At 42.4% G+C, this 12,090-nt stretch overlaps 1 protein-coding gene across 5 annotated transcripts in view; it reads right to left on the bottom strand.

Annotated features, from left to right (window-relative positions):
- Positions 1-12,090, bottom strand: part of LOC123374114 (prosaposin-like) — a 36,610-nt gene that overhangs the window by 6,946 nt on the left and 17,574 nt on the right. For 4 of the 5 annotated variants that reach the window (XM_045023641.1, XM_045023640.1, XM_045023643.1 and 1 more), the window contains exons 5-12: positions 11,446-11,640; positions 9,943-10,086; positions 9,272-9,328; positions 7,917-7,925; positions 4,790-4,906; positions 2,939-3,040; positions 2,453-2,636; positions 2,065-2,228 (exon numbers count right to left, since the gene is read on the bottom strand). In XM_045023641.1, the coding sequence (XP_044879576.1) occupies positions 2,065-2,228; positions 2,453-2,636; positions 2,939-3,040; positions 4,790-4,906; positions 7,917-7,925; positions 9,272-9,328; positions 9,943-10,086; positions 11,446-11,640 (972 nt within the window). The remainder of the gene's footprint in view (positions 1-2,064; positions 2,229-2,452; positions 2,637-2,938; positions 3,041-4,789; positions 4,907-7,916; positions 7,926-9,271; positions 9,329-9,942; positions 10,087-11,445; positions 11,641-12,090) is intronic. The other variant, XM_045023645.1, reaches the window with a different exon arrangement.

Below are 12,090 nucleotides of genomic sequence, written 5' to 3'. Positions count from 1 at the left end.
ACCTGCCACTGAAGCTAAATCTCAGAGCAGTAGCTTAGAATACAATCACAAGCATGAAAGAACTGAGAAGGGTGGAGGAGAGGCAGAGTACACAGAAAAGTATTCCAAGGACAATCACAGCACTATGGAGAGAAAAAGTCTGCTCAACATTTTTAAAGCAAATTTTAGTGCAATTGATGAGATTATGCCAGTATCTGAAATGGAAACTCAACAGGCTGAACATAGGCAGCAGCAGGGCAAGCTCCACCGCACCAATACCCCTCAGCCTTCTACTGGAGATACCATCTTTAAAGGTGAGAAGATGATGATCAATCTCCATGACCATTAAGTCTAGGATTTCTGCTAGAAAATTCTCCTAGAATTCCAACAAGATTGTCAATTGTGACATGGGCTGATTATCAGCTCACTTTACAGGAGTCACTGGACAACCAACGACTTATAACGGCTTTTAGTCACAGGTTACCAGTCCAAATCCATTACAGGGTCTATGTGAAAGACTTCATCCCATTAGCACTCTTCAGCCATCCAATCAAGGTTTACCAGGATATCTTAAGCTGTGTACTACCACATGTTGCCTTTTGCTAACTCACGAGCCAGTATACTACTTACAACTTTGTTAATCCCCTAAACTGTACCAAAAGGCTGAGGCAGTCTAACGGGTGATCTGTTCCAACCCCTCCACCTCAGATAAGGGGCATCACAAACCGCAGTCATTACAAGTTTCCCAAGAAAGCTAACAGAGAAACAATACAGCAACTTGTGCCTCAATATAAAAAGGTGTTTTTTTAAACTGCACCCAGTTCAGGATGGGACAGCAGACAACCCCCCAGCTCCTTTACCCTCCAGAGAAGGGACAAAGTCTTTCACTGTAACCATTATACTTACTGGAATTGACTGATCATCAATAATTGCTTTAGCATGACATCGGGCAGTATTTTCATACAAGTCAACATGTGAATTCTGCCTTTCTACTGTTTTGCTGGGCTAGTTGGTTTTATACATTTATCCAATTTGTACTGCTCTCTTTTCTGATTGTAAGGCAGGCTGCCACATATCCAGAGGCAGATGCTGCCATCTGATCGGCCAGAGATCAAGCTTCCTCCTCACTCATGCAGTTTACTATGAACAAAAAGGAAGCTTATATCCTTTGATATCAAGCATTGGAGAAATCCCAACAGGGTTCCAGGGCTGCCCAGAGGGTTCAGGGGGCCTGGGGTCTTCGGCGGTGGGTCCCAGGGTGGAAGGATCCGCACCCCCCCCCCCCCCCCGGCACCGAAGACCCAGAGCAGAAGAAGCTCTGGGGGCTCAGGCCCGCGAGAGTTTTCCAGGGCCCCCAAAAAAAACTCATGGGGGCCCCTGCGGGGCCCGGGGCAAATTGCCCCACTTGCCCCCCCCTCTGGGCAGCCCTGCAGGGATCAGGCTGCCAATTTGGGGCAATTTAGAACCAAACACACACTCCAGAGACTCAGTTGTACTGTGGCTAGCTTCAAAGCAGTCAGTGGCCCATGAGCCCTTCCATAATATTTCAAATATCACCTGCCACAGATGGAGGCAGTGAGCCATCTCAAGCACAGAAGAAGTCACTGTGAAGACTTGGACATTAATATCCAGGCACAGTGCACAAGAATTTGGTCCCAGCTGGGTTTTAGAAAGGATAATCTACTGAAGGGAAAAAGGATCAGGGTAGAGAAAAAGCACTTCGATAGGTGACAGGGAAGCCCTCAGATCCTCTAGCCTCATAATGGCTAAGTCAGGGGTCATAGAATCATAGATTATTAGCATTGGAAGGGACCTCAAGAGATCATCTAGTCCAACCCCCTGCTCAAAGCAGGACCAATCCCCAAATGGCCCACTCAAGGATTGAACTCACAACCCTCGGTTTAGCAGGCCAATGCTCAAACCACTGAGCTCTCCCCAACACGGTGCCCGTGGCGGCATCTAAATGCGCCCGTGTCCTGGCCGGCGGTCCTTCATCTGGTGCCCACCAGACGAAAAAGGTTGGGGACCACTGGGCTAAGTTATCACTTTTATGTCTATTTACCCTCCCCACATAAGGTACTTTACCTCCTCGCTGATAGATTTTGGTAGGAAGTGACAGACTTTTTCAAGTGCAGCCTCAATTTCAGCTCCTGTAGCATTCTTCTCCAGTTGCTTCTCTAAGTAATGTACAACCATCTTGCACACGTCACAGAAGTCACCAGCCTGCAACGGCTCTGAAGCAATTCTCACTAAACAAAAATAGACAGACTGACCATTAACATTTTTTGTTAGAGTGATTATATTGAAAACCTCTTATCTTGCAGCTGGTCCAGATCTTAGACTAAAGAGTAGCCAAGAGGCTAACAATTAAGGTCCAGGTAAATAGTATAGTAAAAGATAGTCCCTACAGGGGAATCCGATCACACATTAAACAAGTGTGTTTTATACTCCAAACTGGTTACTCAGTGCTTACCTTCAGGAGAAGGCTTGCGGCTTGTGCAGCATTTCAGCATGATGCATACATTTTCAGGACTAGTTGCCTCCAACAACATGTCAATGACAGCTTTGCCATAGGTTTCCACAAAGTCCTTACACTGGTCTTTGATACTTTGAGGGAACACGGAGCAGAGCTTCTCCATTTCAAACACTATTTCCTCCTGGAATGAGAGAGTGGGAGATGTGGTGAGAAGGAAGAACCCATGGAATCAATCCCAGTAGTACCCATTTATGCCCTTGAGCCCACTTAGGAGGGGGACAGATCTCACTGTTCCAGGAGCATGAGAAACCCAGAGTACTATTAGGGCAATACAAGTTACCACATACCAGCTCTCCCTCCACCCCTATAACAGCAGTGGTACATGCTCCAAGCAAGGAGCTGCATCATTCCAGCAAGTATTTAGTACAAGTTCTATATCAAAATATCACACTATAAGAATTGTCCTTTGCACCAACTCCACACCTCTGTCCTGTTGTTCTCCAGCAGGTTGGTCACCTCTTTCACCATTGTCTCACATATATCGCAGACAGAGAAGGTTTCCGCTTGCACCAGGTTTTTCTGCATCTAAGCATAAGGCAATATAGATGATTATGGCATTAATATTTTAAAGTTAAAATGATCCAGAAAAGACTATCACCAACCACATGTGAAATTTGTTCAGGTGCAGCATGACAGCTTGTTTCCTTTATTAGACTTTCATGAGCTGACAAAGTAAATTGCTACAAATGGAAACACACACTAATTGCCACTGATAAATTGCTGGAAAGTGAGTTGCATATGATGGAGACAGTATGGACAAAGAGCCACGGGTGAACTGAAATTTAAAGTCTATTTGTAAGTTCCAAAAGGGTCTTCAAAAGAAAGGAATGGCTCTTGGAAAGGTCACTTCTTGTCTGGTTTAATACTGGATGAAAAGTTTATGTGAAGCGGACTGAAACTTGCAAAGGCAGGGGAATGTGTGTCTATCTAGGCCAGGGGTTCTCAAACGTCATTGCACCGTGACCGCCTTCTGATAACAAAAATTATTACATAACCCGGGGGGGGAGGGGGGACAGAAGCCTGAGCCTGCCCTTGAGGGGGAGGGGGGCTGACAAAGCCTCAGCCTCACTGCTCAAAGGGGGCGGAGGGGAGGGAGGAGGGGAGGGCAGGTGGCACACTAAAGCTGAAGCCCAAGGGCTTCAGCCCCAAGCACAGGGGCTGTAACCTGAGCCCTGCCACCCAGGGCTGAGGACCTCAGGCTTCAGCACCAGGCAGCAAGTCTAAGCCAGTTCAGGTGACCCCATTAAAATAGGGTCCCAACCCACCCTGGGGTCCTGACCCACAGTTTGAGAACCACTGATCCAGGTGATTTTTCCCCATTCCAATTACTTTGTTTCTATTATCTGCATTGATTTTTAAAAAGCTACAGAGCTCACTGGGATCTTCAGGACCAAATCAATTTGAGCTATAAGCATCCTCCAGTCTCCTGTACCAGAGAGAATACTGTCAAAGACATTCTTTTCCAGTGCATTGTAACTATCTGAAAAAAGAGACTTGTCTTTTGGGCTGAAGTTTCTTATCCTTCACCTCAGACAAAAGGTGACAGGGAACTGATTTTCAGAAAGTTTGAACAAAATATAAATTGAGCTGATTGAGTTACATATGAATACTGCCTTCTTTAAAAGGTAAAAACATCAAAAGCATCTAACATCAAACATAGGCTAAACTTCAATTTTATCAAAGGTTTAGTCCTCAATAAGGCCTAGTGCTTCTAATAATGCTTGAAAAAGTGTTGTTCAAAATTCAAGCTATAAGCAACTGAAAGATGTCCTGGCCATAGCCTAGTACCGTACTACAACTCATAATTGACTAAAAGGTTAAAATGGTACCTAATAGGTAATAATTGGAGATATACCAATCTCCTAGAACTGGAAGGGACCTTGAAAGGTCATCGAGTCCAGCCCCCTGCCTTCACTAGCAGGACCAATTTTAGCCCCAGATCCCTAAGTGGCCTCCTCAAGGATTGAACTCACAACCTTGGGTTTAGCAGGCCAATGCTCAAACCACTGAGCTATTCACTTAAAAATAAGTGAATAGCTTTGCTCTGTGCCTGCCCCAAAATGCAACTCTCCAAAAGGAAGCAGCTTCGTAAACTAAAACCCCAACCAGTGATGGTCAATAGTTTAATATGCTAGGAGACGTGTTATTCTGTGCACTGAAATGGAAGTCTGAAAGTCTGCACACATCTATATAGCTTTGCTTCATCATCTGGCTCAAGTAGCCTTTGTCTTTTCACAAAAAAAACAGCAGGTGGTGTTGAAAGCCCCATCTTACCTCCTCCACAGGTTCCATCTTCACTTCATGCATCACTTTTGCGGGCACTAGAGTCAGGAGGGGCACAGATTTCAGGGAAGGACAGAATCCAACCATGGCACAGATATCCTTTGGTTGCTGGAGAGAGAGGGATCCGCACACATCAGCTAAAGACAGAATTTAAGAGATTCTGCACAGATTCTATTTAACCTCACAGACTCCATAAAAGGGGGAAAAGATAGCCCAGAATTGAAAAAGCAGTAATACAACTAGGAGCTCTAAAAGTGCAAGAAGATTGTTCTCAAATTCAACTATTGTGGAAGGAAACAAAAGTTTTGGCCATTACTGTTATAGGCAAGACAAACTGACCAGGTTTAGTCATTTTTAATCTGAAACTAGTGGGGATTTAGGGCTAGTTCTTAGGTATTTGCAAATGACCAACCCCTTAAAAGACATGCATCTTCTTCAGTAGCCAATGGGATGACAGTAGAGAGGATATGCTGCTATTCCCCCTTTAAACTTATGAAGGTTTGAGTGAAGAACACATTTTATCTGGACTCTATGGAGATTGTGCAAGATGCAAGAAATGCTGGGAAGTTCAAGACTGACTGACGTCCACAAAATCAACTATTTTCTGTAAAAGCATCTGTTACTTTCATTAGATGCCATGTTATGTGATTAATTCTGTAAATAAAGTGTTGGCATGAAACGATGCTTCCAACAAGATCACTTTTATGCAGTTATAATATACTATCCCTACAGTAGCAGGGAACGTAGCCCATATTTCTCTAATTTTTCAAGAAATGCAAAAAAACAAAAAACAAAAGCTAGACAGAAACCAGTTATTTGTACACAAGGCTTTGGGTTTTATAGTATAAATCTTGCAGATACTCAAGTTACTAATCAAATCATACAGAGGAAGGAGCAAATCAAATAGAAGCAAAAGCTCTTGATCATCAGCAAACATGGCTCTGCAAATGTAGGTTTCTTGTATTGAGCCCTGCCCTGTGGTACAGGAGCCATTCTGCTACAGTTCTTTGCAACAGTGCGACTATTTCAGCTCAGCAATCCCAATGATGGTGAATGGATTATAGCTATCTGCTCCAATCTTGCTGCGGTACGGGGTAGCAAAGGTATTCAAATGGGCACACCAATTTAAATTTAAAGAGAAGTCACTCCCCTACTACTATTATAGTGGACACTTACTATTGCTGTAACAAAGATTAGAGGAAAAAAGTTATTTCTTCTGTTTGTTCTTGTGCATTGTACAACTCTTACCAACATCCCATTTGTGTTGATTCTTCACAAAGCAACAAAGCACTAAAGGACAGCATTTTTCTTTAGACTGACTAAATTTCAAAGTGATGGTGCTCCCTTAAGAACTTGCACCTACATGACAGTAACCAAGTGACTGAACACAGTTTAGCTGATTCTGTGACATTTGTGTTCAGACCACCACGGGGGGGAAGTCAGCAAGACTGGAGCTACTGTATCTGTAGTTCTACCCACTACAAGCAATGCACTATAAATAGACACCAGAATTGGAGAGCTTGCTGTGTAAAAGGGACTGCATTCTCTCCCACCCACCCCCTTCATGGACATTTCCCACATACCTGGAATCCAGAAAGAAGAGTTTGTGAAAGGTTTGGGGAGGAAGCAGTGAGATGAGAGGGGAAGAAGGATGGACAGGCCTCTTAGGCTGATGTCCCATAATGAACTGGGCTGAAATTCTTAAAGACTAATTTATTCTCTGAACTAAGACACTTCCTGCTCCACTCTTCTCCGAAGGTAGGTTCACTATAGTTTGCTCCATCCTGTGTATGGTTAATACAGGATTAGGGAAAGGTCAGGAGGAAGTGCTATCTAAACTTTAGTAGAATCCAGGACCCTACGACTGCAGTACTAGAACACTCATTGCCGTAAGTGGACTTTATGATGCCATAAAAGTGTGTTAGAAACAGGTCCAGAATATTTTCCCCCTTCAGAAGGGGAAGTTTTTAGAAGCTGATTTCCTGTTTGACACGCACAGATGTAACTAGAAGTCCTGAGTCCTTTGAAACTGGTAGTACTACTAACTACAAAAAAAAACAAAAACGAATGCCATACATGTGAAACAGGGAACAATTGTTCAAATAGGACCCCTCATGCCAACACAGTGAAAACAGACAGCACTTTCAACAGCATAGGGTACAAAGCTAGAGGATTGTGTTTCCAAATAGGTTTTTGGCAAACTCTCGTCAGCACCAGAGGCTAGCAGAAAAAGCAGTCTAGATTAGATGTGGTCAGACTCAGACTGCCCTCTTCCCCCCACTACATGGACAGTCAGACTATCAAATAGTAATAGAAAGGGAGATAAAGTGTTTTTCCATCTCCATCCTCTAACAACTCCATTGTCTGAAGTTGTTGGACGTTTACTGCTTCAATGCCACAGTTTTATTTATCATGCCCCTCGTCCGTAAGACTTCCATGCACAGGTAGAAGCAATACCTCAGACATAAAGCACTGCTTCAGACTACATAGATTCAGGTCAGCCAGGCACTGCCTTTAGTTGAGTTCCCTGGTTCATGCACTATAATAAGCGTTTCAAGGTATTAATGCTACTGCAGCACCACATACATGCAACATGTTCTCACTGAAACATGACAGACACAAGGTCTCCCCCAGGACTTTCCTAAATAGGAAACTAAGAGGCACTGGAAGAGTGGAAATTTGAAGGCCCCCTGTATCTTCTTCCCAATTCACATACTGTGGCTGTCTACAACTATTGCCCTGACGAATAAAGGTTATCCTAGAAGAAAACCAGTCACAGCACTGACTTCATCTTAGAGCTCAAGGACTCAAGAGTGAAACCAGAAACTGATTAGAGGCAGTGTCAAGATTTTCCTACATCTTCACCTCTACCCCAGGAAAAGCAATCCGCTCCACTGGTGGTTCCATCGTTAGGTTGAAATCTGAATGAAGAGCTGATGTCAGGAGCAGGAACCATGACCTATTCTCTCCCCTCTCTCTTTCACTCCACCCCCAAACATCCCTTGTATCTGTCAAAGCTGAGGGAAGCCACACCACATACATAACTAATTAGCAAGAGGTGAACTACAGCCCTGTAGCTGAAAAGCAAGGGACCACCACAGGCAAGTTACTCACATACCTGGTCCTGCTGTTGATAGAGGAGATTGGAGACAGAGAAAGAAAAAATAAGAAATGAAAGACATAACAGTTTGATTAAAGGAAAAAACCTCGAGCAGTTGAGCTGTGTATATGGTTTTTACAAAAAAATCTTGCTAGTGCCCCAACCTCTATGCATGAGGTAGGCAGTGCAAGGACGACCCTTCATTTAGTTAATTGCTCACCCCAGAATAGCTCGTAGCACATTTTTCAAGCTATCACGTTGATAAGGCACCCTGGGAAAGATTACATCCAGACAAAAATGTGAACACTGCTCAGAGCAAACCAGAAAGTTAAATGTGTTCATGTTCCAGTTTTGAAGTACTATCAAGATGCAATAGTTACAATTGAAAATTTGAAGCCAACTTTATGAAGAAAATTAAAATGTTCATTCCAATTAAAGTGTGAGCTTAACTCCTGAAAGTCATTTCTAACTGACAAACTCTGAAACAAGAGGCCCACAATATACTGTCAAGTTCAAGCCTTTGAGACATGCTGAACACAATTTAAGTAAGGTTATTTAAAGCAAGATCGCATGTCTATTGCTTAGAACAAGTGTTCAAGTCAGTCATGGGCTCTATTCAGAGATCTACCTTGCCAGTGAATGTGTCACTTTGGACACATCCCAGTATCTCAGTTCCTCTATTTTTAAAAACAGAGATAATAGTGCTAACCAGTCTTTGTAAAGTGCTTTGCAATCCCTGGACGAAAAAGTGCTCTGTAAGCGGTTGCAAAAAAATTTATGCATTTTTGTACACGATGCCCATATCAATGGAATAACAAATTTATTCTCCACTGCATACACCCCAACCTCAGATGCATTAGAACTTCAGCTATCTGAAATACCACTCTTCTGACAATGCTTACTACCATGGGGATGACACACATCCATTCCATCAACTAGATTTTGTTATCAAGTCAGGTCCCTGGGATGGACCAGCTCTGGTATCTGTAAGAAGCATTTTTGCCATAGAGGTGAAAAAGTAGCCACGTTCGAGAGAGTATACACAATGGAAGATTTAAAAGCCATTTATTACATGCACTCTGAGGTCTGCAAGAACAAAGATGTCTATGTATCATTAGAATGGCTGTGACACATACATAGGGGAAACAGCTTAAGAATGAATTCAGACTTTAGTCGCCAAGTATACTAATATGACTTGATTAAGGATCTCAAGACCTCAGCTATGAAGTTTACACACTTCAAAATGAATCTGGAGGAGTCCTGATGACTTTTAGAAGGCTTAGGGTATGACCATTCTCCAGAATAAGTTAAGAGGAAGCTACACAAAACAGAGAAGTTATACCAAGAGGAGATCTGAGGTCATATGATCTTACCATGTGCATCATCATTTGAATAGCCAAGTCTGAATACTGGGAGATGTAGTCCTTGCACTGTGGGAGAGAAATACAGGCCAGTAAACAAAACCATTTTACCCATACATGCAACTGTTAATGCCACATTATGGTGAAATTACATACATCTTGGAAAATTCACAGCAATGTTTCCCACAACAATTAATTTGTCCCCAGCATATATGTGCTATGAGGTTATCTTTGTGTACTTACAGTTTCTTGAATGTGACACTTTTGGACACAGTCAAAAAAAATGTTTTGACTTGTGATCATCATGTGTTCTCCATCACCCCATTTTGTTATTTAATGAAAGAAAAATATATTCAAACTATTGCAGCATTACCTCACCCATTAATTGCTATTAGCTCTGAGATTACTTGCCACAATCCTCCAGGCTTTTCAAAACATTAAGACGCTCACCTTAGAGTGAGGATTTAATTTTGGGAAGAGGAAGGAAGTAAAAAGCTTTTTTGGATCAGAAAGTTTATGGTTTGTAAGTGCTGGGCCAGCAAATTAAATCCAAGAGCTGCACCTAACATTATCTACCTTATTTCTACCAAATATAAATCCCATTGAAAACCAACATTTACAGAGATCATTTCATGTCTCCACTATGGACAGTTTCCTTAATCAACAGAAGATTATTTTGTTACCAGGTCAGCTACGGCAGGTCCCAAGCGTTCACACTCCTCCTTGGCATGAGCAATTAAGGAAGTCACAAAAGATGAGTTGGTCCTTACAGCTTCCTGAACATCAGTGACTAGCTGAACACAGTCTTTGCACACGTCCCCAGCCCCCTGAAAAGGGAGAAAAGGAAAATGCTATCTTAACGGTTGTTATGCAGGAACATCTGCCAGACTTGTGTTGCTGGTATCAATTACCACTTCTATGATAAGAACTTTAACGCTTCTTCTAAAGAGTACTTTATAAAATCATAAGTTCTAATCATAGAATATTAGGGTTGGAAGGGACCTCAGGAGGTCATCTAGTCCAACCCCCTGCTCAAAGCACTTGAGCTAATGGAGTAACTGACAGGAATAGTCTGTTGCCCTCACTGTGTGTGCCCGCCATTTGAGGGGAGATAAGGTATACACATTGTCAGCGGGTGTCATAGCTATTTGCTGACAGCTCAGGAATACTGAGACTCCTGGCTCTGGAGGGGAACGTTCTGATAGTCACAGGCCGTTCTGCCTCAGGCTCTTCCAGTCTGTCCTCTGCAGCTTCCGGTCTACTCCCTGTATCACACATCTTGTTCCTTCCCTGTAAGGCAGTTCTTGTTGCCTCAGCATTGGATTCAGGTTACTTCCTCTTCCACAAGGTATCAGCAGGGAGATTCTTTCCTGGGGGTCTCAGTAATCTCTTTGCTTTCGGGTCTAGTGCCACTGGGAGAAGCAGTTGCAGGGAAAGTCCTCCTCAGCTCCTGCAGCCCTGGGCTGCAGCATGCTCAATACAGACAGAATCGTCAGTGAATTTAGTTGCTAAACTCCAACAAGTTTCTATTGAGCTTTGCAAACTTAAGATTTTTCAGAGGCTTATGACTTGGCCAGATATGTTTTTTTGTTTGTTTGTTTTTTTTAAACTGCAACAGCAAAAAAGCACTTCCCTGACAAATTTCAAGCCTTTGCTCGAAAGCCTGGAGAGGTACTAAAAACAATGTTTTTTTTTTTTTTTTTTTTTTTTTAGAAACAGTCAAAACATATTTCCCCTCATCCCATTCTCTGAAACACCTGGATCTTTTTTCTTGAAGCTTTCAAAGAGAACAATTCTGCCGGAGGCTGACACCTGGCCTGGAAGAGTTTCATCCCAAAGACTTAAAGTTTGGCAAAAAGTTACAAGCAACTAAAAAGCAGGATCCTATAACGGAAAGTGTCAGGCAATCCTAATGATAGGCAGTATCATTACCTCGGCCTATAACAATGCAGAAGACAAATCACAACAAATATTGCGTAGCCAGTAAAATGGCCATTTCATATTCATATAACAACACAATTTATTTGTAGTGCGGCATTCACTTAGTTAAATGCATGTTGGCTTTCCAAACTTCTAAAGTAGCCTGTTAACAGAAATTATCAATAAACTGTTATAAAGACCACTGTGATACTTGAATGGAAAATACATTCACTTCTCCTGTGCCCAGAGACATGCTGCATCCTTACCTGAGACTCTTGCTTGGGCTTGTCCTGAGGGTAAAGTAGAAGAGGCACATTAGCCATGAAGGGAGATGCCAATTCTGAGAAGTCCAGTTCAGGTATCTTGTTGGACTGGAGCTGTTTCTGAAGTTTCATTGCAGCAAGGTGCTTCTGAAGGGATTGGCACAAGCAGAGGGCACTGCACAGTACTTCAGGATTATCCTGAATATGAGAGAGAAAAAAATTAGAAAAACAAAGCACTAGTCTGATGCCATATTCAATCTCACAGGTTGAATGCACCTTAAAAGTGCACTGCAAGAAAGTGGCTTTAGAATTTAAACTTAATTGTTTCCTTGTAAGTCCTAATCTGCACCTTCGTGAAATGGAAACACTTACATTGGATTTATAATGCAATACCGTAGAGGCAAGTGAATGGAACTTTTCTGGCTGTAATTTCTATTATTGTATTAACCCAATTTATATCAAAGACATTTCAGGACATCGGGAACATTTATATTATCAGGAGCAGTGAAATTATGAGAGATCGAGGACAAAATTTAAGAACAGGGAGTTTTGGATAACCAGGTTTCACAAAAACACGATCTGGACATACACCACTACTTAGATTGGTTTTCTTTTACTGTAATGACTTAACCATTTGCACATTAGGGG

Source organism: Mauremys mutica, chromosome 7, assembly GCF_020497125.1.
Source record: "Mauremys mutica isolate MM-2020 ecotype Southern chromosome 7, ASM2049712v1, whole genome shotgun sequence".
NCBI classification, from domain to species: domain Eukaryota; kingdom Metazoa; phylum Chordata; order Testudines; family Geoemydidae; genus Mauremys; species Mauremys mutica.
This window is presented reverse-complemented; position numbering and strand designations above follow the sequence as displayed.